This window comes from Scatophagus argus, chromosome 9, assembly GCF_020382885.2.
Source record: "Scatophagus argus isolate fScaArg1 chromosome 9, fScaArg1.pri, whole genome shotgun sequence".
Classification (NCBI taxonomy): domain Eukaryota; kingdom Metazoa; phylum Chordata; class Actinopteri; family Scatophagidae; genus Scatophagus; species Scatophagus argus.
Genome location: NC_058501.1, coordinates 21,233,844 through 21,261,554, shown reverse-complemented (window position 1 = coordinate 21,261,554; position 27,711 = coordinate 21,233,844). Strand labels below are relative to the sequence as shown.

General features: G+C 42.8%; 4 protein-coding genes and 1 long non-coding RNA gene across 5 annotated transcripts; 4 read left to right on the top strand and 1 right to left on the bottom strand.

Annotated features, from left to right (window-relative positions):
* Positions 1–126: 126 nt before the first annotated feature.
* si:ch73-95l15.5 lies at positions 127–12,516 on the top strand. The gene is made up of 11 exons (XM_046400042.1): positions 127–362; positions 1,710–1,940; positions 2,027–3,039; positions 3,297–3,437; positions 5,745–5,822; positions 7,342–7,446; positions 8,620–8,769; positions 8,953–9,120; positions 9,493–9,645; positions 10,202–10,393; positions 11,615–12,516. The coding sequence occupies exons 2-11, from the start codon at positions 1,769–1,771 to the stop codon at positions 11,717–11,719; spliced, it is 2,277 nt and encodes a 758-aa protein (XP_046255998.1). The 5' UTR covers positions 127–362; positions 1,710–1,768; the 3' UTR covers positions 11,720–12,516.
* A 102-nt stretch (positions 12,517–12,618) lies between these two features.
* ccdc105 (coiled-coil domain containing 105) lies at positions 12,619–20,419 on the top strand. Its single transcript, XM_046400050.1, has 8 exons — positions 12,619–13,632; positions 14,138–14,422; positions 14,929–15,033; positions 15,987–16,137; positions 17,090–17,256; positions 17,373–17,468; positions 18,046–18,159; positions 19,424–20,419. The coding sequence occupies exons 1-8, from the start codon at positions 13,339–13,341 to the stop codon at positions 19,649–19,651; spliced, it is 1,440 nt and encodes a 479-aa protein (XP_046256006.1). The 5' UTR covers positions 12,619–13,338; the 3' UTR covers positions 19,652–20,419.
* LOC124065040 lies at positions 17,123–23,635 on the bottom strand. Its single transcript, XR_006844357.1, has 4 exons — positions 23,499–23,635; positions 21,744–21,806; positions 19,278–19,672; positions 17,123–17,250 (listed from the first exon to the last, which is right to left on the bottom strand). It is a non-coding gene; the product is annotated as an uncharacterized LOC124065040 (long non-coding RNA).
* LOC124065039 (protein Bouncer-like) lies at positions 20,544–22,798 on the top strand. Its single transcript, XM_046400054.1, has 3 exons — positions 20,544–21,256; positions 21,702–21,821; positions 21,982–22,798. The coding sequence occupies exons 1-3, from the start codon at positions 21,205–21,207 to the stop codon at positions 22,185–22,187; spliced, it is 378 nt and encodes a 125-aa protein (XP_046256010.1). The 5' UTR covers positions 20,544–21,204; the 3' UTR covers positions 22,188–22,798.
* Positions 23,232–27,303, top strand: zp3d.2 (zona pellucida glycoprotein 3d tandem duplicate 2). The gene is made up of 8 exons (XM_046400043.1): positions 23,232–23,831; positions 24,926–25,041; positions 25,156–25,259; positions 25,995–26,169; positions 26,300–26,405; positions 26,543–26,631; positions 26,728–26,801; positions 26,921–27,303. Exons 1-8 carry the CDS (start codon positions 23,358–23,360, stop codon positions 27,283–27,285), a joined length of 1,503 nt encoding a protein of 500 aa, XP_046255999.1. The 5' UTR covers positions 23,232–23,357; the 3' UTR covers positions 27,286–27,303.
* Positions 27,304–27,711: the final 408 nt, after the last annotated feature.

Below are 27,711 nucleotides of genomic sequence, written 5' to 3'. Positions count from 1 at the left end.
TGAAGACCAGCTGTGATGATTTCAGCAGCAGAAACACGACTCTGGCCTCCCCTGCTGTAAATGAGCTGTTTATGATTTGCGGACCTCCTCCCTCTCCTCCTCGCGCTGCTCTCAACAGGTATGACGCATGACGCAAGCAAGGTGACACCCACCTCAAGTCCTCCTCTTCCTCATCTTCCTCCTCCTCCGGTGTGTTGGGACTGCAAAGCGACTCCAGCTCATTTCCCGGTGGGGAGATTTTTTAAAAGATTTTTTCCTCCCCAACGAAACTTGTTACTCGTGTTTGATTTGGCCTCATTTGTCAGGAGACGACGATGAAGATTTCTCCCTCGCTTGACGGACTTTAACGGAGGACTTTAAACGTAAGACTGCGCTTCAAAATAACTTTATTTGTACGCCGATTGCGGCCGTGTTGAACCCAGACTGGAGAGCTCGCTGTGATATTCTTGCCTGCGTGTTGAAACACTGACTGAAGTTGCTAAGAATCGCTGCACCTCAGTTGCTTAAAATAGCCTCGGACAACCGATAGTTCAACTATTTTCCACTGGATGATGAAGAAGCTGCAGACGGCGTGTTGCGTTCAAGGTTCTAATTCGCGGTTTCCGTATACGGATTTAATATTGTTCGCGTTAAACGTGTCGAAATGGTTTTCTTTAGTCTAAAACACGTGAAGTGACTCAAAGATGTCTCCTGTGCGATTTAAAAGTAAAAAAAACCCCACACATACTAAAAGATTTGGGCGCTCTGAGAGGGTCTGAAAGACTGAATGTTGGATGAGAAAGTTTCATTCATCGACAGTCTGACTGAATCCCCTGTCAGCGTGGCTCAAGGTCGACGTGTAGCCTTCTGCCTTGTGGGAAGCCACTGCAAACACCCGGCAGCTGTGTGCTGGAAGAAACCGGCCAAACATCCATATGGAGGCACATAAAGCTAAACGATAAGCCAAAGCAGCAGGGAGACTCTTCATATGTCAGACTGGTTTGATTACAAGTGCTGATCTGACCTGCTTAATGCGAGACTTTCTCAGCATCTGGCATCAACTTCTATTTGTGAAGAACAAACCGACGGCTGTTAGGCTACAAGTCATGCAGACTTTTATTAAGAAACTACTTCTTGCTTTTTTCCTATATTGAGTATTGTGACCATAAAGTTGGCTGCAAACCCCTGGTTCTCACCCCCTCAAAGGGGTCACAACATAAATCTGCAAGGTCACTCTTCCGTCTATGAATATTTGGAATTGATCAGTGTATTTTTGACTGAATTTTAGAAACCACGGAGATGATAATTGATATATGGAACCAAAATACATTTGATGTATAAATAGAAAATCTCATTGTCAGCATTTATAATAACCAGGGGTGGAAAGTAACTACATACAATGTACTTTAAAGGTCCTTGTATTTGAATATTTTAATTTTCTGCTACTTTATGCTACCACCCCACGACATTTTGCTGGCTAACGTTGTACTTTTCCCTCCATCTATTTATTTGATAATTTATTTTCTACTTTGCAGATTTAGATTATTCGGTGGTGATAGACTATAACTTGTGAATGTTATGAGTCGGATTGGATACACAGTCTAGAATCACGTTGGCACCGTGGCCAGAAAAAGCAAAAGTTTGAGAAAGAGAGTCTAAATCTGATTTAAATGTTTCTTGTATTTTAACTCCCCTTTGCCCTGAATGCATCCCTGTTTTTCTGTCCACAGACGGTTTCCAACATCAACCTGACACCCAGGGGGGGGACAGTATCCAACCTCGGTCCACCATGTCCTTCAGGGGTAAAAATGACTGGTGCCGAATTTGTGGCGGCGCTCTTCGGGGAAACCAAAGGCGGTGGCTGTTTGGGGGCCAAAATAAGAAGACCGGTCAGCTTCAGACCCCGACAGAGTCCCTGAGAGGAGCAAGCCAGTCCCGGTCCTTGCAGAGCAGCCCCTGGGGTGAGACTTGAGCGTAAGGAAATAAAGAAAAGTTGGCATGCGTCTTTAATAAAACCTCTATGTTTTTTTGTTTGTACTCTTCATAGGAAGTACATTATCTCTGGGTTCCTCAGTGTCTCTCTCAAAGTCCCAATTATCCCTGAACTCTCCGTCCAAAGGATTCGATTTCCTCTCCGTGTTGACTCACATACTGGGACAGTCTGTGCCTCGGGGCAGCGGGCAGGGGGAGTTTGTGTGTGGCAAATGCGTGTGCGTCCTCGAGCGGGTATTCAAGTTTGACTCAGTGATAGCCAGGGTGAGGGTGCTTTCATCCGAGAGGCTACAGAAGCTGACGCAAGAGAGGGACAAGATCAGACAGTGGGTGCGCCAAAACTACCTCCAGAGACACCCGCAGGACTTCCAGAGCAGGGGCAGCACCAGCGAGGAGGACGGAGAAGCGGACAAGGATGGCTACAGGGAGATGCTCAAAGAGAACATGGCACTCTCAGAGTACGAGTGCTGGTCCGAGAAGTGGGACACGTGTCCGTATTTTATTAGAACGGGTAAAAGATGCAGAAAGGACAAAGGCTGCGAGGGCTGTGATTCCTTACGGGTGTCCGACTCGGATTATGAGTCTGTCTGTGGGGTTCCACGCCGCATGCCTTTGCAAGGTTTCTCCCCGTTGGTATTATCACGGGACAAGTCCCAGAGCATGCCCCTCCATTGGCAGAGGGTGCCATCAATCAGCTACAGTCCGTCTTCACTGGCGGGGTCCTGCCTCTCTTTGCAGGCGTCTTCTCGCACCGCGTCCATTCAGTCTCTGGACTCTCTTGACGGGAACGACCCGTTTGACTCGCCAGCTGTCCAGTCAGTCAGCTTAGTGCTGAAGGAGCTGAGAAGTATTGAAGGAAAGCCGGTGAGTTCGCCATCAGGGAGTAGGATCCCAGTCCTGGGCAAGAAGGACGGCAGGTACTCGGGAAATGTTGGAAAGATGGCGTCACCGTCAGTGAACAGGGTGCTGAACTTTGGGGAGGTGGAGAATGGAGGGGAAGAAATGGATGAAGAGGACGAGGATGTGCTCACAGAGCTGAGGGATGAGTTCATGACTCTTCATCAAGAGGTGAGCCTTTCCATTCCTGTCTGAACATGCCATAAACTGTTAAAATGTCCTGCATGTTTTATATGATTGAAAGAACTCTGACCAGATGCTGTGCGCTAGTAACAGAAGGCTAAATATTGACACAGTGTGCTGCAATCGGTAATCCAGGAACATCTGAGGACTGTCTCGAAGTCCAACAGGATTAGAACCACACATTTCGCTATTCACTAAATAATACCACGGCTCAAGTTTACCATGAAGTCATTTTCTCATTTCAGAGCACAGCTGGCAGGGTTCACCACGCTGTCAGGCATCTGCGAGGCCAGCTGGACCAAGCTGTGTCCCGCGTCAGGACCCTGGAGGCTGAGCTGAAACATGGGAGGAGCAAACCAGCAGAGGTCAACGGATCAGAAGACTGGGTCAGTCTTCAGTCTGATCGCCCACACACACACACACACACACACACACACACACACACACACACACACACACAGCAGTGCGGAAAGTGTGTTTATTTACTTTCTCACCAGTTGGGTAACTTAGCTTAGCTTGGAGGAACAGCTAGCCTGGCTCCATTCAAAGGAAACAAAAATTGGCTACAAGCTCCTGTAAAGTTCACTAATTCCATGATAGGTTGGCAAGTTTTAAAATTTGTCACATTTTTAGGCCATAACTTAAGAATTCATAGGCTGATTGTGACAAAGTTTCACCCAAATATCTCATAGGATATAATGATGAGATGATGACATTTTAGCTTGACTTCAACGTGACATCATGACGTTCTGTAAAAACACATCATCCAACACCATAAATCATGTGATGAAGCTCTCTGTCAGTCCCTACATAAATTATGAGTCTGGACAGACGTGGCTGTAAACTGTAACTTGACTGGAGCATGGAGGCATACAACCACAAGGTAGTAATTGTACTTTTTTTTCCCAAATTAGTACCTTTTTAGTACAAAAACCCTCTTTGTTGTACTGTCCCATATCTTAACACAGAAACAGTCTGTGGAAACAAAAACAGGGAATATAGTACCAAAGAGACCATAACGTAGGATGCTACCCGTCTGATATGTTTCACTCAAATTCACATATTAGCTTTACAAAACCTTTTAGGATGTGTTTTAGAACCAGGACTGTGGATTTTGCCCCTCATTGACACTGGAACCGTGTTAGGAAGGGATCTCATACAGGAAAGTAAGAACAGGAGAAACAATTACAGCAAGCAAATCCAGTTTCATTGTACATATGCACAATTGTGAACCTGTACCATAACACGTTATAAGTCGTTTAATCTCGGACAAGAAGTAGTCCTGCACAGAACCACTTATAAAACCACAATTTGTCATTTGTAGACTTTTTCATGGATTAAACATGCTCGTAAGTGTGCTTTAAGAGGCGCTGGGAGGCATATTTTAGGTGGGCTGTTTACCCCTCTCTCTCCTGTTTTTATACTAAGCTAAGCTAACAGGCTACTAGCTGTACCTTCATGTTCAAAGAAAAGATGCGAGAGGCAAATAAGTGTGAACAAGTGGAGACCAAGTCAAGATATTTGTGGTGACAAACTTTTACCTACATGGTTGTTATTTTATTTTATTATATTTTTTTTTACAAGCTGTCACAAGAGACGGTTGCCTCTAACCGTTGTTTTTTTTTTTTTACAGAAGAAAAACAGGTTTATTACAACAACATCACACAGCAGCTCCTCAAGTCACATGTCCAAACAGCTCCATAAACGGCTCTGCGAATGTTGACTGAGCACAAATATAACGCTGTGAAAGGAATGGAGGGGGGTGGGTGTACCATTTTCTTTTTTTGTGTCTGTGGGAGGGTGTGTCAATGTTTCCTCATTCAGGTGCAGATAAAGACACACACACACACACACACACAGCCTCTCTGGAATCTACCCCGACTGGTGGAGTTTGCCCTGGGCTCACTAGTCTTATGATAGAGGATACCATGAAACGGCCTCTCGGCTGCCGCTCACAATCACGTGTGCGTTCACATGAGCTGCCAGAATGAAGAATATTTTAGTCCTCTCCCTGACTTAAGGCACATTAAAAGACCAAAAAAGCCACAGAAACCATCAGAGTACGATAACTCTGTATCTGCTTTCTCACAGTCGGGTAGCTTAGCTTAGCTTGGAGGAAACAGCTAGCCTGGCTCCATTCAGAGGAAACACAAATTTGGCTACAAGCTCCTGTAAAGTTCACTAATTCCAGGATAAGTTCACGAGTTTTAAAGTTTGTCACACAAAGCAAGGCCAGTTGTGACAAAGTTTCACCCAAATGTCTAAAAGGATATAATGATGAGATGGTGACATTTTAGCTTGACTACAATGTGACAGCATGGCCAAAAACGCCAAAGAAACTATCAGAGTCCGATGAAAAGCCGCTGAGTTGTTAACCTGCAGTGCTTACACAGGCTGAACTGAGCCTGAAAGGTGTTGACACAAGATTATTTTCATTATTAATTAATCTACTTGTTTAACCAACTATACCCATTCCAAACTAATCCAGATTAATCATTTTGTATGCAGGACATTTTCAGCTTTGAGAATGTTGTGAACTTTTTTTTTATAGACTAAAGAATTACATAACCTGCAGATTTATAATGAAAATCCTCATTTGTTGTAACTTAAAAACCAAACCCGTAGGATCTGGAGTATAGTCTTCTCGACACTAACACCACAGTTTTTGTACTTTGTTGTTCTCTTTCCTCCAGCCGGTCCAGCAGGAGGGTTGGAGCTCCCTGCTGCAGAGGTTCGGTCACTCCCTCCACAGCCGGGAGCGTTTGATCCAGGTGAGCGAGGTGACCAGGGGAGACAGGACTCAGTCATGCACATGAGCAGTTCGTCAGCTCAAAGCTCACTGGAATGTTGTTTGTCTTCCAAGTCGCCGTACGCCCTTAAAGTGGCAGCGCCAAACCTGCCTTCACTTCTGTTTGTTCACCGCATTGTGCTAGTGACACTCAAATATGTTTTCTTAAGCTTTGATCGTGACTGCTCTTACTTTTAGGTGCCTGTCACGTTGATGATTTACTGAAAGAAGGTAATCGGGCTCAGTTTAAGCTACACCGGATGGCTAAGTGGCTAAAGCAAACAGGACTGCGATCAGAAAGATTGCAAAAGATGTTTTTTTGTTTGTCTGTGCTGGAAAATGTGGTCATGGTTTTACTCTGTGCCACACTAATAACCTCACAATGCAAAACAAGATAAGGTTTTACTTGTGAAGTATCTGCTTTCGTGAGTTTGAATTTGGATTTAGTGAAGGAATGGTTGTAGCATCTCATTTCAAGGGGGTCTCGTCAGACACAAATACACTGAGTGAAATGAGAGAATCAACACCACACTCATATTTGTCTATTGAATGTGAAGTTGGAAACTTGTTAGCTTAGCATAAAGACTGGAAACAGTTAGCCTGGCTCTGTTTATAGGTTGGCTTTTTTGCCATAGCTTCAGTACTGTTGATGCTATCAAATGTGGGTTTTGTATTGCTTTAATTAATACTTTGACGCCTTTGACAATCTTAGTCCAAACGTAACAAAATATACAGCTTCATAATGAAGGTTTATAAGTTTTGGTTGACAGATGTTTGTTAGTTTTGCACAGAGACGGGCGAACTGTTTCCTCCTGCCTCCAGTCTTTGTGCTAAGCTAAACTAACCAGCAGACATGAAAGTGATGTCAGTCTTCGCACGTAACTTTTGAAAGTGAAAAGGCATATTCCAAAAATGTCAAACTATTCCTCTAACCTATAGAAATAACCCAGGTGTAGTTTCTTCAACATGCATGCACCTGTCTTACAGAAATACAGGATGTTTCCATCAAACATAAGCTGTTCCTATGCAGAATGCTTAGTTTGACAGCCAGTGAATGGTATAAAAAATAGTTCTTAAATCCTTAAAATGAATCTGAGTTTGAGCTCTGACTGAACAACTCTGCCTTTATTCTCCTGAGCTCGTGCAGTAACTCTTGTGGTTTAAACAGATTTTTAGTTTCAGGGCGAATAGATAAGCAAGTGGCCGCCTGTGTGATGGAGCTGTAGTTTATGACGGCGCTGCCTGATTTTTAGCCTGGGTGCTCGTTTGCATGTACACGTATCAGCTTGGCCTCTGCAGTATATCGACACTCGGCTCAGGGTTATTATGTGTGCTGATTCATGCTCGACAAGGCTCCATGAAAGTTGAATCTTGCACAAATCTGCACTTAGATAAGCCTTAAATCTTTAAACTCGTCTTTAAAGTTGCCCAAATCACATAAGCTTTGGTTAAAATGACCTGTTTTCGAGTGTGTGTGTCGACAGATGTTTCCTCTCTTCCAGGAGTGTATGGGTCTGATCAGAAGACTGTGTGTGGAGGAGGGAGCGAGTGCTGAGCTGACCGACAAGCTGACGGAGAATCTGACGGAGACTCTCTCTGACAACAAGGTTAGCGCCGGCGACATGGAGTCCTTAGTGCTGAGTCCGCTTGTGACGACACAAGTTGCCCACTCAATACAGCACAGCAGTTATCAGCTTGCTTTTTGCTGACAGTCAGCAGACTCAGTCCTCCCGTCCCTGAAGGCTTTTGTATGAGCAGTGCAGGTCTTGTGATGGTTTGTTTTTGTTTTGTTTTTTTCCTACCTCGTGCCTGCAGGAAGTTTTACCAGTCCAACACTATCATGTCAGCAATTTCCTGTGGCTCTGTGGAAATATTATGACTGAAACTGGACACTGTGTTGTCGCTTAAGTCCATTGTTTCTGCCGTCAAATCACACAGAGATAACAGCATAGTCTTTGACATTGTAAGCTGATTTAAATCCTGGGGAAATTAATTGAAAAATTATTATGACCAACCTCATTTAAGTCTCATTGATGTGTGTGATGAATTAATCCTTTCAGACAGAAAGTCTAAAAGTGCAACGTAGGGCTGTGACTAATGATTATTTTCATTATTCATTGATGTGCTGATTGTTTTCTAGATTAATTGTCAAATATTTGTGTAAATTGCCAGCAGTTAATTTAGACCATAGCAACGTCTGCAAATGTCTGAATTTCAGTCGACACCTTCAGACATAGAAAATACTGTCACTGCTGCCGGCTACACTAGCCAGGATACCCGTCCTTTCATAACAGGCAAAAGTCTGTTCTATCAAAACTAAAACGACGTACATTTAAGCACTGAAACCGGTTTTTCTCGTTGTGAACATTCGTCCTGTTTAAATCAGCCATTTAAAGATTTATTCCATTTGCTTTCAGTGGAAGTGATGGGAGACAAAGTCCACAATGCTTACAGCGAGAAAAACCTGCTTCAGTGATCACATGGGTCCAACTGTTGTTTTCAGACCTGTAAAACTATGAACCTGACTTTTATATGAACAAAAATGATTTAATTGCTGTCAGTAGTTTGTAGGTTCAGTGGGTTTGGCCTCTGAAATGTCAGAAAATAGCGAAAAATGAATGTTACAATTTTACAAAGTCAGAAGTGGCATCTTTGGATGTCTTGCTTTTGTCCAATGAAGTCCTAAACTAGAAAATATTCCGTTTACATTGATTATAAATGGAGAAAAGCTGAAGTCAGAGAATATTTTTATAAAAATATTTAAATTTTGTGATCTACAGGCTGTGCTGGAAACTTTGAAGTCCGAAATGACTGAGAACGAGAAGAACATGCAGGAGGAGATTGAGACACTGAGGAAGGCTGGAAGAGACAGAGAGAGAGACCTGGACACACTCAACACTGTGCTGCAGTGCAACCAGGACATAATCAATGTGAGAACACACACACACACACACATTAAAAACCAGGGATGGGATTGCATGCATTGTGGTTCAAATACCACAAACACACACCCACATTCTTAGTACTTCATGTACATTTGTACTTGTGCACAATTCACTCTACATGTGCTTGAAGTTTTGTTTGGACGGATCTGCATGTTATTCTTGGTCCAGGACCTGCGAGTGGCTCTGGAGGAGAAGGAGCAACTGCTGAAGGAGGTGGAGAAAGAGAGGGATGTGTGGAGACAAAGGGACCAGGCCTTCGCCACAGTCCTGCAGGAGAAGGAGTCTCTGATCCGCTACGTCAAAGAGGAGCTGGAGAGATGGCAGAAAGATGCACAGGTAATAAACACACACAAAACTGCTTTGTCGCTTCTGTTGCCCCATCCAAGTAATCTTTGAAGTGATCTGTGCAGGTTGACATAAAATGTATCACTTCCACCACAGACTCCGGGTTAAAAAACAAGTCCCACCCTGCAGGTTTGTGGTGAAAGCAGCTGTACACTGTGCTGTAGGTCTGTATTTTGTCCACACACTGTCAGAAGAGCTTTCTAATAGCTGCAGTGTGACTGAGAAGCTGCAGACCTTTGACTCTGCGCTCTTGAATGAAGAGCCAGTCGTCAGTCCCACTGGCCTCCGATGAGGTTTGTCAGTAAACACAGACTTCAGCGACCACAGGGAAACTTTGACTCATAACGTGTCATTTTCCTGCAGGCTCCCTCGGACTCTGCGATTGGTCAGGGGTTGGCTGGGGGAGGGGCTCAGCGGGCAGCCTCACTGAAGGACAGAGAGGAAAACAGCGACACCTTGTGTACAGAGGTCATCAAACTCACCACAGCCCTGCAGGAATACCAGGACGTGGTGCAGGTGAGCTGCTAGCACGAGGACAGGATCTGGAAGTTTGGTGCATTAAAGAGAAAACTGAAAGAGAAAAAAACCGTCTTTGTATTCTGAAATGACTTTTCCCCTTTACACCTGCTACTTCTTAATTTTAAATGAGGGTTATGGTGATTCGTTGCTGGGGAACTGAGGACTTTTTGCTCAGTCTCTCTATTTTTATAATAGTTTAATAATTGTTTTTAGTTATTGTTGGTTTAAAAACTGCACTGTCTGGTTCCAGCCTCTCGTTTGAGAAGAGTCGCTGCTTTTATTTGCTGCATCATTTTAAAGAAAATATATTGATTTTGCACTTTTGAAAGAAACAAAAAGAAATTTTTTGAAAGAGTCAATTTAAAAAATATAAAAATGAAACATTTATTTAAAATGAAAATGATTATTTTCTGCATTAGTACCAAAAAGTAGCAAACAAATTAGGCAAGATTGAAGTACAGAATTAATTGGAATGGGGCACACACACACACAACACAGCACATCCACAACAAATCTCAGCCGTCCCAACGCCTCTTTTCGCTCTTTTCACCAGACTCAGCAGGAGAGTCACGGCCGGACGGTATCTTCTCTGACGGCTCAACTCAGAGACGCTCGGCAGGAGCTGAGGGAGAAAGAGAAGGAGAAGAAGGAGGCCGATAGAGCCTGGCAGAACGACAGGGAGCAGAAGGAGAGAGAGGAGAGGAAGCTGAGGGAGAGTCTGGAGAGGAGGGACAAACTCATCGAGGTAAAGTGAGGAATCTGCTGCTTATTGTCTCACGGTCGACCGTCAGAGGGCGTTTGGTCCTGGCAAATGTCTTGATTTAATGTTTTATTTTAATATGCGGTGCGCGTACGTCAAAGAGAACAGCAGTGGTCGGTTATGTTGTGTCGTGCAGTAAACTCTTTCAGACCACAACTCTGAGTGATTACATAACTCTCAAACTCAACCAATTTTTTTTTAATTAAAAATAATAATTGGTACTGTTTTAACAGTGAAAGACAAAATAATACTTAATAAAATAAATTATGCATAAGTAGCTTAAATCCCATAAAATGTGTATACATACAAACAAAAAACTACACAAAGTTTCAGTTAATGTAACTAATGTGATAATGTTTTGTGTTTTCTGTTTCCTGTCACCGTGAACTGAATGTCACTGGGTTTCGCTGTATTGCAGCACTAAGAGCCTCCCTCCCCGATGAAACATTTCTAGTTCATACAAAACAGCACGGTGCTAAATGTGATAAGTTTATCAAATATGGTCTACAGTCACTGCACTCATTAACAAAAAGAAATCAAATATTATTTATTCAAAAGCCAAACACCTATCTGCACCAAGCAGATGTCACAGGAAAAACAGAATCCACATTCATGGAGTAATAACTGAATGTAGAGTGAAGACGGAGAAAATCCGTCGGGTCCAAATGTTGCCCTGCCAGTTTGGTTTCTGGTCCACGTTTAGTGATCCTGAAAGTAGGTGGATTCTTTGTGAGATGATTCATCAAGTCACGTTTGTTGTTCACAGCGTGACATTTCACTTCCACATACCACACACTGACCAACCCTGCCTGTGTGCTTCATTGCGAATTAACGTAATAACTGTAGACAACAAAGGAGACAAAAGAGCCACAAGTAAACACACACCCTGAAGCGCTTTAAACACAGTTTAAAAAAATCTTCCTGGTAATTCGTTGTCCTCTTTGTTTTTAATTTATTTTTAAAAAATATATTGCAAAATGTAGAAAATACAAATTTCTCACCAGCAGGAGCCTCTGTAGACCGCAATGCAATGCAGCCACAAGTTGTATTTTGTAAAATGTAGGAAATCAAAGTACAAATGAGAAGAGAGAGAAAAGTGGAATAAAAGCCCATCAGCATTGAGTGGATCCTGCTAACTAGCATTCTGTGTTAAGAATGTGAAAATCTGAGCTTCAGTATGGATATTTTATTTGTCTTTATTTGTAGCAAATCCTGTTGGATCTTGAGGAGCGGGACCAACTGTTCAGAGAGCTGCAGCAGAACCTGCAGAACAAACGTGAGCCTCTGACTGCCATCAAACACACACTGTGATCGGGCAGAGCCGGACGGACGAGATGCAAACGAAGCTGCACACACGAGATACTTTTGCACTTTCTGCACCACCTTTTTGCCCCTTCAACATATTTATTGTGGTGTACTTTAAGTCTATTTATATTTATCTCTCTATGTTTTTGAGGTTGGCATTTACAGACCTGCCTTGGTGCTGGTACGGGCCAAAGGAAAGTTTAATTTTCCACAGTCGACTACTAAGCTCTCTGGAGTGAAACGGTAATTTCAGGCTTAGAGAGTCAGACAGGCTAATTGCTTTCAGTAAGAGAGATGTCAGGTCTGGCTTCTCAGCTGGATGATTAATACTTGATTTAAAAATCGACCAATCACTGTATTTAGTTATCTTTTTGAATGTAACGGGCTAAGTGATTAGATTTCATTTCAGGCAGTTGAAATGTTGCAGATACAAACATTTCTACATGGTATCTTTCGTGAATCTAACATTTGCGTGCAATCTGGGTACGATATTGCTTTAAATCTGAATTTTCCATTTTGTATGAAACTCTTTGTTGTGCTCTTTTTGCGTTTGTCTTTTTACTTTCTTGGTACAGAGTTGTCTTTTTTATGTTTACAACGCTTTAGCACTCATGGAGGGGAATACTTAAGACCAAAATAATATTTTAAGTCCTTTTTTTCTGCTTTTATGTGTGTATCTCTCTTTTTAAATTTTAGTTCAGAAATATTCTCCATTCTCTTCACCATTCAGATGTCTTGTATTGCTGGACTGGGCCTTATTTTTTCCTTTATTTCAAGAGAATTAAACACTCTGATCCAAATTACGTATGTCTGAAAATGCTTTTATTACATTAATCATAGGCAGAGGTGAAATATGACCAGGAAATCCACCGATAACATATGACCACTATTTCTAATTATTTTAACTTCCGCTTTTGAAAAATCACGTTTTGTGACAGGTCGAACTACGTTAACCATGAGCCTTTGCTGCCGTTGCTATGGAAAAACGTCAGTGGCGCGAATCAGAGTAGTTGTGAATTCAAAACTCTTCGTCGGTGAATGAAGAAGCAAAACATACCGCCATTTACCAGAACATATGGCAGTTTACAGTAAATTGATTTTTATTTTTAACATCTTTTAGCCTTTACCCCTTCAGTGGAGCGCAAAACAGAATTTCAAGCTCCGTGATTGGATGTTTCTTGCCGAAATGCACCCTGGGAAACGTAGTTAATGCTGCGTTTTAACGTGCGGTTAAAGTACATTACTTTTCGTCAAACGCAAGATATTTGTATAGATATTTTACATTTTTGTATTGATGACCTGTACTCTCTGAGTCACGTAAAATGGTCTATTGGGAAAATGAATGACAACTGTTGGCTGCTTCCTGAACCAAGACCGCCTGAAATCTGAAATTATAATTTAAGTTTGGTAATAATGTAAAAGCCAGTGTTGAGTGTCCCCTGTCAGCTCACCGCCCCACCAGAGCTTTGAGTTTCTTGTTACTTCAGGAACTGTTGCTATGGAGCTGATTCCTCAACAACCCACACAAAGTTTTCACCCTGAATGCCTCACCGTGGACAGACACGTTCACGGACACAACGGCTGACAGTGAAGTACTTCATTAGGAGGAAAGTGCATGTATAGGAATGCAGGTCCAGTCGGTTCCCCTCGGCTCTGTCACCATCGGACCGCGGTCGTGGAGTGATGGGACGATCCGCTCCATTCGGCGAGCGCAGCGCCTGGTCCGGCAGACTCGAGCCGGGCGGTTCGGAACTTGCAGCCGGCCCCGGAGCTGCAGCGCCGCCGCCGGTTTCACCCCTCAGCTCACCGACGGCGCAGCGGAGACAACCGAAGAAAAGATCAGTGGGGAGGGATGCGGAGAGAGTCGTGACTCCATTTGTGATAATAAGATGTCGAGGCCACAAACTACAGGAGCAATGGTGAGCAAAGGACGCTTCTGCAGACAGACCCGCTGCACGCTGCACGCTGGACTTCGGCAGATTAGTCTTCATGGCCGTGATTAAAAAACAAAATGACTGTTATGCTTTGAGAAACAGACGATGTAAGGAATAAAACTTCTGCATTTAAAATTAATTTGAGTAAAAGTACATTAGTACTCTCTGCGAAATTCCAGCAGTAAACGTAATCATATTTTCATATTCATATAGAGAATGACTTAAGGGCAAATATTGCATCCAGTATGTTACGTTATTGGAGTTTTGTTCCAGATGCATAAACATATAAGCAACACCACTGCCACTTTGGTGTTACCAACTAAAGCATTTAGCAAACTGGCTAAATGGAGTGTATTAAAAAAGTGCAATTTCCATCTGAAAGGAAGTTTCTGGTTGTATAACATGAGAAATACCCAGTACATCAAAACTGCACCGAAGCACATTATTTTAGTAAATCAAACTGGTAACTTTTCACCGCTTTCTTATGAAGTTCCCCAGTGGCTCCCAGAGGACGTCCACGGCCCCGTTCCCGCCTACCAGCCTGCGTGAGCAGTGCGCCGCAGCCAGCGCGGCCGTGGCCAGCGAGTACATGCGGAGGGTGCGGGAGGTGGAGGGCCAGCTGCGCAGACAGGCTGGCAGGGTGAGCCAGGAGGGCGTCAAGCTGGAGAGGGAGAGGGGTCACCTGGAGAGGATGCTGCGCAGCCTCACGGCCGATCTGACCGTGAACAAGAGGAGCTCGGAGGAGAGGACCAGGAGGCCGTCCACTGCTGAGACGGTAAGTTCAATCAGCTTGGTTCCTATTGCATTTAGCTAAGCAGGAAATCATGAAGATGGTCCTCAACCAATCATGCAGATTCTCACAGTTTCACCCCAGTTGAAATCAGACAGCTGATTTGTTTAGTTCTGACCTCTGATGAAGCCTCATGAAGAGAGTTTTCCCCGCAGAGCTCAGCTCATTTTCACTTGTCTCAAATGTTTGGACTTTTGAAAATAAACAAATAAATTATCCAATTTGTATTTTTTATTATTGCATTCACAACACCACCAAAGATCTTTAGGGATTTCTCCCGCACAAATACGCGTGTAACGCCTCTCAGACTTTCATGAATTCCCACACTCCTCAAACATCATTATTGTTCTTATCCAGGCAGCTAAAATATCAAATCATTTTCTAAATCCTTTCAGTAATGACTCATGAATGTGTTATCCAAAGCCAGGCGAGGTGTAAGTGATACAGCAGACTACAGATTAATTCATGAAGACAGGTCTGCTCTGCTGCAGGACAAAGATGGTGCTGATTACTTGTTGCTGTGTGAGAGAAGAGAGCTGGCCCAGCTGAAACAGGATCTGGACGGGGCACTGAGAAACACACTGACCCAGCTACAGGTGATTTACAGAGCTACTCTTTTGTCTTCCGCGGTTGACTTCATCTTCTTTTAAAGCTTCCTCCCCCATACACTCACACACACACACACACACACACACACCCTCTCTCTCTTTTTCTCTTTTCCACTTTGCCTTTGCTTGTGATTTACTGCCACAAGTGATGGAAGAAAAACAACACTGAGTTTTCATGCACTGATATCCTTCTCCCTTTTCTCTAATCTCCACTTTGTATTTGTTGGTATTTTGGGCATGGATGTTATGAAGTGTACAAAATACACTATATAGACAAAAGTATTGTGGCACCTGACGATTACACCAACATGGACTTTAATGACTGTTTGAATGAGTGTTTCTGTGGGAATTTGTGCTCATTCATGCAGCAGAGCATTTGTGAGGTCACACACTGATGTTGGACCAAAAGGCCTGGCTCACAATCTCTGTTCCAGTTCATCCCAAAGGTGTTGGATGGGGTTGAGGTCAGGACTCTGTGTGGGCCAGTCAAGTTCTTCCACACCAAACTCATCCAACCATGTCTTTATGGAGCTTTGCTTTGTGCACTGGGGCACAGTCATGCTGGAATAGAAAAGGGCCTTCAACAAACTGTTGCCACAAAGTTGGAAGCATAGCATTGTCCAAAATGTCTTGGTGTGCTTAAGCATTAAGACTTCCCTTCACTGGAAGTCAGGGGCCGAGCCCAAACCCTGAAAAACAGTAACAGTAAACAGTGTAATGCTCACCATCTTAGCTTAGCTTAGCTTGTTGGCATGCTAACATTTGTTCAGTAAAATTTAGTGTCAAGTCTCATTTTTTTACTTTTTCTGGCATTTTGGATAGACAAAACAATTACTCAAAAGAGAAAATAGTTGTCATTATCAGTCATTAAAGTAAATAATTTATTAGTTGCAGTACTAATGTGTCCTCTTTAAGCCCTCGACCCTGTCTGTCTCCTCCAGGCCCTGAGTAAGTGCAGCAGACAGCTGCTGGACTGTGCCAGTGAGAGGGTTCGAGTCCTGGAGCTGCTGCCACACAGCAGCCCCGCTGGAGGACACAGCAGCGCTGCTCAGACCTTCACCAGAACAGACCCCATTGGCCCCTTTACACCAGGTACACCGAGGACTGAGTGAAACTGAATCAGTCCCTACAGGCTAACATGCAGGAAGAAAGAAACAAGACAAAAGAAAGAGTGTAATTTCATACCCAAACAAAATGTTTGGCAAAAGACAAAAAAACAAAAAGCACAAATTTATTTAAATATATCCTAATCCAGTCTTTGTCGGGTTAAAACAGCAGTTTGGCAGTACTTTCTGACAAGACAAAAACTTGTGAAATTCCAGGTACAACACAGGAACAGCAGTATTTGCAGAGTACAACAGACGATACAGAAGCTATTGCGGCCATGCTGACTCGTAAGACTAAGAGGCCACAGTCATGCTAGCAGCTCTGTGCGGCCCTGCTGAGGCACAGTGGTGTTTTAAGCTAAATGCTAACACGGGTTTGCGACATGCTGCCCATGTTGACAAAGCCAGCATGTAGATGAAAGCAGTGAACTTTGCTCCATGCTCGGGTTGTGAATGACTGAGCCTAACGATGATGCCCCTTTCATACCCAACCAATATTACCTGTTCCCATGCAACCTGTTTGCCTGTGGTGTGTTCAGGTGTTTTTTGAGCTTTTTCAGTCTTTTGTGGCTCTTGTCCCAACTTGTCTGAAATGTGCTGCTGGCATCAAATTCAGTAAATCAAAAGAAAGAAAGAAAGATAAAAAAAAAATGAATGAAGCTGATGAAAAAATAGAATTTTTTATATTGTTCAGTTTGTGTCAAAAAGGATAAACAAATTATGACATTACATTTTATTGACGTTTTTTACACAGGATCACAAAATGAAGCACTGTGTGTACTCAGGAAATGCAGTAAGATGTAATTATTTTAGCGTGATCCCCGCTTATTTAAAACACACTCCTGACTTCTTGATTTTGCAACTAAAAGCAAACAGCCCCACTTGTTTAACTTAAACAAATCACGATTTTACGTCGCTGCAAATTTGTCTTCTTGTAGGATGTAAACAGGCTTTAGAGTCGTCCGCTGTGACAGTCAACCGGTCGCAGCAGCTGAGAGGAAACGTCAGACAGATGCTAACCAGCGCCATCGCCAGGCAGAAAGCTGTACACCGCACCGTCAATGACGGCCTGGTGAAGAAAGTAGCAGAAACCGTCAGCCTGCAGGTAGACAGAAATGCAACATGTCAAGCATCTTGGCATGCAGTACAAAAAATACGCTGACAATAACGTTTGATGTCAGAATAACAAAACACTTTCTCATTTCTTTCTGTCTCCCGTAGCAACACCTGACTCTGACGTCAGCAGCCACCAGACAGGCCATGTTTCGCAAGCAGAGAGAAATCAACTGCATTCGCCACAGCCACGACAGAGCGCATGTCAGTGTGTGTGTGTGTGTTTTATGATCCCATGGGGACATAAACCTGTTTGCATAGCTACATGGCTGGACTACCTCACACTAGCACACACTTGCACATGCATATTTATGCTACACATGCTAAACTGGCTTCTTATTTGTTTATTTATTTTTCTCAGAATGTCTCTTAGCCTATATATTTTATTTTTACTTAGCTTAGCTTATATCCTACCTATTGCTCCCGGGACCTGAGTCGTAATTTTGTACCATAAGCATGTAAATGTGAGCTGGTATGACAATAAAAGTTCCTTGATCCTTGATCTTACATGTGGGGACTCACCTACCTTATGGGGACAAAATGCAAGTCCCCCTGGGGAAATGAATAACTTTTAGGGTGAAGACTTGCTTTAAGGTGAGGTTGAGTTTGAGGTTTATGTTAAGGTTAGGGTTTGGGTTAGGCAAGTTATGGTTTTGGTTTGAGTAAGTCTGCAGGAAATGAATGTAAGGCATGAAAACCTACACTGTGTGTGTGTGTGTGACACGTTCAGACAGTGTGAACGAGGTGATGGTTTTCTTTGCTCGTGTCGTTCTGTGTGCAGGGTCCAGAGTACAGCGGCGACTTGCTGTCCAGAGAGAAACTCAACAGGCCTCTGGTGCAGGTTTATCACCGACACCCGGGGACACAGTTACCTGAGGCTGCTCATCTCATACAGGTGCTCACCGCTTCCACTTTTCAGATGCGCTTCGATCATTAACAGGCCACTGAATGCATCTTTTGGCTCCTGCATAACTTGTTTTGTATTTTCATCCTTTAGCGCTTTCATTAATGAGCAAAAACCTTCCAATAGTTTGATCACTTACCCTCAGGAAGAAAAGCTGCAAAGTATCCAGACCAAAATTAATTTGCTGAAGATTTATTAAAGCTAAATGTTTTTGACCACTTCAGGGCACTTTAACCAGCTGTATGACATTTTATCGTCCCGTAAAGTTGTGATGACAATATTAAGCCAATACAGAGCAACATTAGCATCAATGTGCAGTCATTCTCCCGGTTAGCTGATGAATGTAGGCCCAATTTTTACACCCTTTCACTCAGTTTTGACCTCTACTAACTCCTGAGGGAAATATCTGCTCCAGTGTGTTCACCAGCTGTTCACTAATTGTGTCCGTCTGCTGTCTCGAGCTGAGCAGGTAGTGCACTGTGAGTTTATCAGAGCTTTTGCTGCTTTGCCTGGAAACAACACTGACACTGGACCAAACATAAAGCTGTGGGCCTTAAGGATGCTTAAACACTTCACAGAGCGCAGGGAAACTGCAGCTTTGGGTGGTAACTGTGTGCAGGCTTGTCATTATGAGCAAGACCTTTAAAATTTCATATTTGCCCAAAAAATAACATATGAAATATCAATTAGTCCAGCATTAATATTTTCAACTGTAGCCCAGTTTACATGGCAACTTGTAAACTCTACTAAAAATGATTAATTACTGATGGATAAAGTTTTGATAAATTATTTATGAAGCTTTTATGCAGCAATTTATTACAACTTAACAATACTAGTCTGCCTTATTAGATAGTTGTACCAAACAGTGCTAAGTATAGGGTCAGTTGACAAGCAAACCTTTGTGAGGAAGACGGAAATATAATTATAGCATATGTAAGTTTGCACTTGCACCTCTGCAGACCACAATGTGCTCGACTGAGACTCAGACTTGTCTCTCGATACAAGCTTAAACACATCACACGGACTGTTGGGGGCAGCAGATGAAGAGGAGACACAAAAACACACAATGACAGCAGACAAACACAGTGTGGAATAAAGAGGCCTCTCACATGAGGTAGCAGGAACGTCTCCCTCTCAACAGTGCATGCAAGGTTGCCTTCACATTCAGACACGCTGGCAGACGTTCGCTCCACCTCCTGCCGAGTGTCTCAAATGCACCACAGCAGGCTACATGTGTTTCCCGTGTGTCTCTCAGGGCAGTGAAGTGCTGAGGCGATGCCTGATGTCCTCTGAGGCTGAGCTGGCGAGGCTACGGCACGCCTGTCAGCAGCTGCAGGAGGACCAGCGAGGCAAGACAGCAGCAGCTCGGGTGGACGCAGCCGTCATCCGCATGAGGCGTCAGCAGGTGGACAAGCGGGCCGTGCCGTCTTTCCTCCAGCAGGGGGCGTGCAGGAGCCAACTCTCCTTGTCTTGTGTACAGTAGAGCTGCAGCGAGCGAGCAGTGCTGTTAGAGAGAGAGAGACGCCAGTGTTAATGTGTGTGGTGAGAAATAGTGAAGAGCCTGGTTCAAGATTAGCAAGATGGGATAAAAGCTGCACTATGTGGCCAAAAGTATGTGGACATCCACTTTTTGGTCTGTAGCTGTACTGTGCTTTCTGTTTTGTGGCAGTCACATTCCTGTTTTAATTACACCCGTGCACAAGGTCAGAACCACAAAGAGCCCTGACATCAACCCCATCAGCTTTGGGAGGTGCTGGAATGCGGCCTTATCAGCCAGTACCTGAACTCACCACTGCTCTTCTGGCCGAATGGGAACAAATCCTTGCAACCAGGTTAGAAAATCTTGCAGACAGCCTTCCCAGAAGAGTGGAGGCTTCGGTGTAATGTTTGGGTGTCCACGTACTTTTGACCACGTAGTTTAGGTTTCTGCACTGAGCTGCGCACACGAAGTTGGACATATTTTCTTTGTGCGATAACATTTTAACTGGTGAAATTTAATAAAGACAAATGGTTGTGTACAAAACAATGTGAAAGACAATGTCTTTTTGAGGATTTGTCGCAGTTCACTTAAAGGGAAAGTCCACCCCAAAATCAAAAACACATATTTTCCCTGTCTCTTTAGGGAGGCTTAGAAAAATGTACTATTTTATTATTGTAGTGGTGACAGAAATGCCAAGATTTATTTGCCGTAACCATTTCATGTTGAGTTAGCGCAATCTTTACTGCAATAAAACACAATCATGGCTTAAAATGGAGGGAGAAATAAAGGAGACCGGATAGACATGGAGTTCCGTCTAATCTGATTATCTTATCTAACAAGATGGTCAGATTTCTCATTGGAACCCATTTATTTAAGTATTACAGTTTCCTTTGAATATAAACTGACTTTTTCTTTTGCGAACCAAAACATCTTCAAAGAGTTGTGAGTTAAAAACGGTTCCTAAATTAAAACACTCTTCCCACGTCTTGTCCATTCTAGTCATGGGACTGCAGGTCACTTGACAGCACGTCCAACCGAACTCAACGTCTTCCATTAGGAGAGACATGACATGATTTAATAAACCTGCCCTCTTCTACCTCAGCTCAAACCACATGTCTTGACTTCAGTTTGTATAAGAAAACATGAAAAACGTGAACACAGAAGGGCCCAATCTGTAGAGATTTATAACTAACCTAGACAAAGCCTCTATTGATAATATGAATGGGGCTTTTCTCTGCAGGACGGTGAGCCTGGGCAGCGCAGCTCCGTCAAACCACAGCCGTCACCGGGCAGCTAACAGCCTAATTGAATCATAAGAGTTTGGGTGTGGAGATTCCTGGGGTTAATTAACAGAATATCAAGAGAGACCAGAAAATATTTCCCTTCAGATTTCTGTAGCTCGACTGGCTGACTTTACAGACTTTGGCGGGACTGTTGTGCTTGAAGTCGAAGGCAGCTGGTTTGTTCGAGAGAACAGCAAGGAAGACACGAAGTTTAGAGCTGAGGAGTCGAGCTGTGAGAACAGTTTTCTTCCTGTGAGACGCAAACAGTCAGTAATGTCGAAGCTGGTTTGCTTTCTGCCTCTGCTTTGTTTACTTCCAGCTGTGGGTAAGTGTGTGTGTGTGTGTGTGTGTGTGTGCACTTTAGCTTACACAACAGCTAATAGAAAGGCTGAAACTATTAATTATTTTTAACATTGACTGTCTGTCTACCAGTAAAAGATATTTCATTTACCACAACGTATCACCAAATCCTCATGTTTGAACAGTTGAGAAAATCTAAGCAAACATTTGGCATTTTGGCTTGAAAAATGAAACACTGATTATCAAAACAGTTACCAATTAATCAACCAGTTGTTGCAGTAAAATACTTTTTGCATCAACAATGAAGCTTTCTGTTATTTATTAATTTACTTCCACATTGACAATGATACAAATGCAATAACAAACATGCTATTACAACGATGACATCTTTTTCCTTTTTTGAGTTCATCGGATGTCACTGTCTATTTTGCAAATTCGGTTGGGTTTTAACCGACATGTGTGTCCTTCAGTTCCCCTCTTCTGTTACACGTGTGTGTTTCCTGCCATCTCACCTCTGGACTGTATCAGGTTCCCTCTGAAGTGTCCACCCGGGCAGGTGTGTCTGTCCAGCAGAGCTGTGGGCGAGAAAGGTGAGGGCGCCTCGAGTCGCTGAACAAAATTTAAATGGATCAAAACTGAGAAAAAGAAGTGAGACAGACGGTTTCAAGCACAGAGGGGAAATGAGTCACTGTGGTTTATTGTGCGAGTCTCTCCCAAACTGATGTTTCGGATGAACTCGTAATTTTTCAGGAGACTTTCGTGTGGTGTTGTATGAGAAGAGCTGCATCTTGCCCGCCTTGTGTGGAATCACGGGTGAAAAGTACACCATGGGACTCAACTTCACCTTCACCAACGAGTGCTGCAACACACACCTGTGCAACGCTGCAGCAGCACACGGCGCCCCCTACTGGACTGGCACATTACTCACACTACTTATATCATCCTCAGTTTGCTGAATAGAGAAATATGAAAGCAGTGTGCAAAGGGTTTGACACTCATCAATGGCCTGACATCGTACTCAACTTCCTCTTAGCAAATGTGCATTAACCTGTGCTTTGTTGTGACCTGAGATGAAAAAAAAAGAAAAAAAAGGATTTTTTCTTTCTTCTTAATGCTAACTTGCAGAGCTGTTTTTGAAGGGGAGAGCAAGGATGAGTGTTTTAATTATGTTCCCACGATTTAGTTGGAACTATTCAAACTATTTCCAATTTGTCTCGGAGGGCTTTACAACTCGTTTGGAAATATGCACACAAAAAGGAAGAAAAAAAAGAAAACTCCAACAAGAAGGTGCACATACAGAGCAGGTATAGCAGAATTCATTTTAAACCAGCAGAATTAGAGTAAAATGTGAGTTTGATGAATGAAACCAAATGCTGGTTTACCTCATACATGTGACCAAAGTAAACACAACATAACTTCTGACTATATAAGTTGCATACATGCCTCTTTGTTGTCAATTATATTTACCTGTTGACAGAATTGTTTAAGAAATAGTGTTTGGACCTAATGTTTGAGCATATGAAATTTTTTTGGTATATTTTGTACTCTTATGCTTGTGTTAAAAGTCAACTAACTTAAAAAAGTTAAAGCCTATCATGAATTGTCTTTATAATAATATTGCAATAAACAACAACAAAAAAAAAAATAGTGAATATGAGCAGTATACAAGTTTAAAATTAGGCCTAACGTTTATTTTTTTTGTGCTTCCGGGCAGGCCTTCCCCTTCACACTTTTCTAAATATAAAAGGGATTTAAAAAAAAAATAAAAAAAAATTCACAGCTCGTATTTTGACTCATCATAACAGGAAAAGCACAAGTGTTATTAATAAGATTTACTAATAGGTCAGTTCCGGTGAAAATGATTTATACAGAAAAAAAAAAAACAATTCAAACCCCTCACTGTTTTATTCTAATTATCAACATGAGCCATCAAATTGCTTTTCACGAAATGACCACCGGGTGGCGCCATTTTATTCCTTTTTGCTTCCTTTTCATCACCAGGTGCTGCTGATTTGGCCGCAACTGAGCAGAACATCATCAGTGATAACACATATGAGTTGAGGTTGAATTTGTAAGTAAAAGCCTTAAACTACAAATTGAACTCGTTGTTTTAGACCAAGAGACAAATGTTTTGCCTCTCACTCCTTCTCACGTTGCCCTTGCTGTCCTCCACTGATGGAGGAAAACTACCGACCGCTGTAAATCAAACAACCCGGGTGATGAGAAAAGTTTCCAGGAGAGAAACGCCAACTTTGCCGCCGCCATACCTCCACCTCCCCGTCTTTGTGGACTCGAGGCTGCCGTTGGTGGACAAGGAGCACTTCTCTCCGGCCAAAGGCACCGGAGAGGAGCCTTTACCCGCGTCCATCCGGGAAATCTTGCTCCCAAGCCGAACCAACACGAGTCCGCCCAGCGTTTCGGGTGTTTCCGTACAGACGTCGTGCAAGCTGAAAAAAATGCTGGTGCAGGTAGACAAGAGCGTTTTGGGCACCGGCGAACCGTACTCCCAGGTCAAACTGGGGACATGCCAAGCCAGTAAATCCACGACAGACCGCCTTTATTTTGAATATGACCTCGAAATGTGTGGAACAAAACGTACGGTAAGCTTACATAGTAGTCTTATATACATCCCCCTACCCCACCCCAAACCCCCAATGCTAAGAGTTTCAGAAATGCTAATGCAGCTGGTGCATTGGTTCACACCTTGGCCCAAGCTGCAAACATCTCGACATCTATTTAATGTATTGGTACCAGTTGTGGTACAGATATTTCATGGTTCCCAGAGGATGAAACTGGTTTTAGTGATCCATACATTCTGTGTTAGAAGCAGAAACACCAAAGAGTTGATAGTTCCAAAATGCTCAGTTGAACATTAGTGGGGTTTTGGACTGCTGTTCAGGCAAAAGAAGACTTGATGAAGACCCATTGGGCTTTGGTGCTGTACTGGTCAGCTTGTAAGGCTGAAGGTCTCCTCATTGAGTAGGTAGTTGTAAGGTCAAAGACTTTTGAGCGGTTACTTCACAAAAACAAGAAGCCTTTTCATGTGAAAGAGGGTTATATTGAAGGTGGTTTGGTACATTTGTGTGATCTAATTTGTGCTCTTTTAAAAATGCTGTAATGAAACCCCTGACTGGATGTAAAGATGGATGACCAGAGAGGTCCCCAGAAGTGAAGCCAAGACAAATCACCCCCTATAGACTGGCTCCAGTGTGGGTCATAAACCCCTCCACCAAGGTGTTAGGAAAGAGGACTCAAAGTGCATCTCAAGTCATTTTTTTCCCCAAAGGTAGTTTTTGTCACTTTAGGTAGTTCATATCACACTAATGTATGTACACGTATTCATTTTTCTGATGAGTTTGGTTTTAATTATTTATTTGATGCTGTAAAACATCATGATTGACAGTTGAGGGCTGCTCGTGATGGGGTCAGACGGTTGTGTGGACAGGAACCCGATAGCATAGCTCCACCTCCTGATCAATACCACATACGCTCTGGCCCCAAATGGCAGTCAAACGGGTAATAAATAACAAAAACACCCCCATTTGTATCTGTAGCTTTAGCTATAGCACAAATTTTTTATTACAAATGTCAGTGTCAGCCCAGAATTTCATAATCAGTGTAATGTGTTGCTTGCTACATTGTCTTGTTAAAGGAAGATGTGTAATTTAGCTTTTTTGTTTGTTTGTTTTTTCAGGTAAGTAATAACCAGGTGACCTATTCAAACACACTACAGTATGACCCACCAAGACTCCAAGGACCAATCAGGCGAGCTGCACCCTTCACCCTGCCTGTTGTATGTTATTATAACAGGTAAGACTGGCATTCGGTCCAAAGTACAAGACATTCTGAAAAGTTCTTTATTACATAGAAATCTTATATTAACATCTTTTTTTTAAAATCTGGACAATGTGTTTAACTTTTTAGGTACCAATACTCCTACAAAATTGGCTACACACCAAAGATGCAGATGCGCAAGATCTTCAAACCAATGAAGAACAGAGCAAAATTCATTCTGACTGCAAGAAATGGTAAAACCTGCAAGCACATATGTCATTATCAGCCCCCAACTCATTTCTGTGGGCTCTCAAATGTCTTGAAAAGGGTTTGAGAACATAAGAAACAATGCTTTCAGTATTTTTGAGGATGGGTTGATATCCTTTAGCCGTTGAATGGTCTCATTCAGTGAATGATTATTAGTTTGCATTTCATAGTTCCTGTGGCCACTGACAACATAAAACAATAATTTGTTCAGCTGATGAATCACTACCAAATGGTTGAGATGTCAATTTACAGCAAAAGTGCATTTTAAACAGTCGAGATTAGTCTTCAGTACATTTAAATAAAACACATTTTAGATTGAAACCAAATAAAGAAAATCTGCAACACAAAATACAGCGTGCAATATACCACAGAATATCAGAAAGCTGTGTATTGACTGGCAGTATTAAAAATGATGAGCAACACAGCTTTTACTGCCGATTGACATCTGAGCAGATTCAGGCTGTTTTTAGAAATTAATTACAGAAGTTGATTACAAATTATTTTGTTCTGTAAGTCCTCTGAAACTACACTGCATCAAAATAATATTATTACCTAAACTTTAGTACTCCACCTTTAAACATGCCAGAAATGATGTGTCTTTTAATTTCACCAAAAAATCTTTCTAAAATCCTCGTGTTTTAATTTCGGAAACCTAAATTCCTTCTGAATTGAAGCTTGAGGCTGCCGTTCCTGTTGTCTTACTGCTTCCCTCCGTCTTTCAGCCCAGTGGGAAAGGCTTTCTCTGTCAGATCAGTACGTGTTGGGGAAGCCCATGTACTTTGAGGCCGAGGCTACGTCCGCGTCCGAAGATGAAAGACTTTACGTCCACTTGTGTTACGTGACTCCCGAGAAGTCCCACACCTCCACGCCTCAGTTTCCAGTGGTGACAAACTTTGGGTAATAAACGCCTCACTCTGACCTGAAGATCTTGAGATTTTCTTTGTCACTCAAACAGAGATACAGAAACAGATATATGTATAAAACATTAGAATATGTTACGCTCGGATTGTCTCTTCGTCTTTTCCAGGTGTATGGTCGAAAGCAAGGACAGTCGCTCCAGATTCATCCCATACAAAACCAATGCTGTGCGATTCTCTGTGGATGGTTTCTTGTTCAAGGGAATGACAGGCCAGGTGAGAAAAGACATTTTAAGTTATAAATAGACTCAATAGATACAGTGGACTGTTTTCCTACGGCCTTTGCCACACATTGTCTGGTTTTTGTTTGAATGCTGTGCTGATGGCAGATGTTGTTGTTGGACCTCTTGTAGCAGCTCTACATGCACTGCAGCATGTCTCTGGGCGGTTCTGCCCCAACACTCACAGCCAAGTCCTGCAACTACGACACAAAAGCGAGAAGGTTAGTTTTCTTTTGTCTTAAAGAAGATAAAAGTTCAGGTGTGCTGCACAAATCTCAATGCAAGCGGAATCGCGTCTTTGTCGTTGTTTTTCTCAGATGGGTTGAATTGTATGGATCAGACTCGGTGTGCACCTGCTGTGACTCCAGCTGCACGTCTGCCGCATCCACAGGTGAGTCTTTGCCTCCCTCATTTTCCACAAGAAAACACATCTTATTACCATAAAATATTAAGGCTTCCTTTTGACAGAATTTCAGTAAATTCTAATACCAAAAACCGAATGTTTTCCAGAGACCAAAATAATCAGCAGCAGACCGTGGACAATAGAGCCTAAAGTGAAACCAACTACAGCCCCGAAGAGAAGGATCGTCTCCACTACAACAACATCAACAACAACGACAACAGCACAACCACAGACTCCCAGAGAGATGACTGAATGGATGACGACTTCGCAACCCAAAGAGACACCAGTGACTCCAGCGGGTAAGGTGGGGAGCACTCTGAAGGAGTTGGAGTGGCCATTCGGAGGTGGAGGAGTGACGTGGTTTGAGGCGGAAGGTGAGGAGAAGCAGGTGAAGGGCTCTGCTGTTGTGGAGGCAGAGGAAGCCACGATACCTCGCACAATATTTGAAGAAATCTTTGATTTTGACAAATAAAGCTGACGTTTACAGTGTTAATGTCCGTGCCTTGTGGCTCATTACACGACTCTTGGCCAGCTTGTAGCAATAATCCAGAAGTCAGTGTCTCTTGCAGGACTGAGTCTGTATCACTACCCATTAAAGAAATAGCTCAGTATTTGGAAATTATGTTAAGTACTGTTTGCTTTCTTGCTGAGAGTTGGATGAAAAGATTGATACCACTCTCACATCAGTTCATTCAATAAAAACCTACAGCCACAGCCATAGATTAAACAATCATGATATACATTATTTAGTGCTGATGGCAGAGTTTTGTTGCTTTGGGGTCAAGCTGTTTCATTCTGGTTTCAGTCTTTATGCCAAGCTAAGCTAACCAGCTGCTTGCTATTGCGTGCAAACTTGGAAGGAAATTTCTCAGTTAACGAAAACCTAATAAAAAAGTTT

Coding starts and splice junctions, on each gene's coding strand:
- LOC124065039 (XM_046400054.1), top strand. CDS start 21,205: ATGTCGAAGCTGGTTTGCTTTCTGCCTCTGCTTTGTTTACTTCCAGCT. Junction 21,257..21,701: donor TTGTTTACTTCCAGCTGTGG/GTAAGTGTGTGT, acceptor TGTGTCCTTCAG/TTCCCCTCTTCTGTTACACG. Junction 21,822..21,981: donor CAGAGCTGTGGGCGAGAAAG/GTGAGGGCGCCT, acceptor GTAATTTTTCAG/GAGACTTTCGTGTGGTGTTG.
- zp3d.2 (XM_046400043.1), top strand. CDS start 23,358: ATGTTTTGCCTCTCACTCCTTCTCACGTTGCCCTTGCTGTCCTCCACT. Junction 25,260..25,994: donor CATTCTGACTGCAAGAAATG/GTAAAACCTGCA, acceptor TCCGTCTTTCAG/CCCAGTGGGAAAGGCTTTCT. Junction 26,632..26,727: donor TACGACACAAAAGCGAGAAG/GTTAGTTTTCTT, acceptor TGTTTTTCTCAG/ATGGGTTGAATTGTATGGAT.
- si:ch73-95l15.5 (XM_046400042.1), top strand. CDS start 1,769: ATGTCCTTCAGGGGTAAAAATGACTGGTGCCGAATTTGTGGCGGCGCT. Junction 1,941..2,026: donor CTTGCAGAGCAGCCCCTGGG/GTGAGACTTGAG, acceptor TACTCTTCATAG/GAAGTACATTATCTCTGGGT. Junction 5,823..7,341: donor GCCGGGAGCGTTTGATCCAG/GTGAGCGAGGTG, acceptor CCTCTCTTCCAG/GAGTGTATGGGTCTGATCAG.
- ccdc105 (XM_046400050.1), top strand. CDS start 13,339: ATGCAGGTCCAGTCGGTTCCCCTCGGCTCTGTCACCATCGGACCGCGG. Junction 15,034..15,986: donor ACACACTGACCCAGCTACAG/GTGATTTACAGA, acceptor TGTCTCCTCCAG/GCCCTGAGTAAGTGCAGCAG. Junction 18,160..19,423: donor AGGCTGCTCATCTCATACAG/GTGCTCACCGCT, acceptor TGTGTCTCTCAG/GGCAGTGAAGTGCTGAGGCG.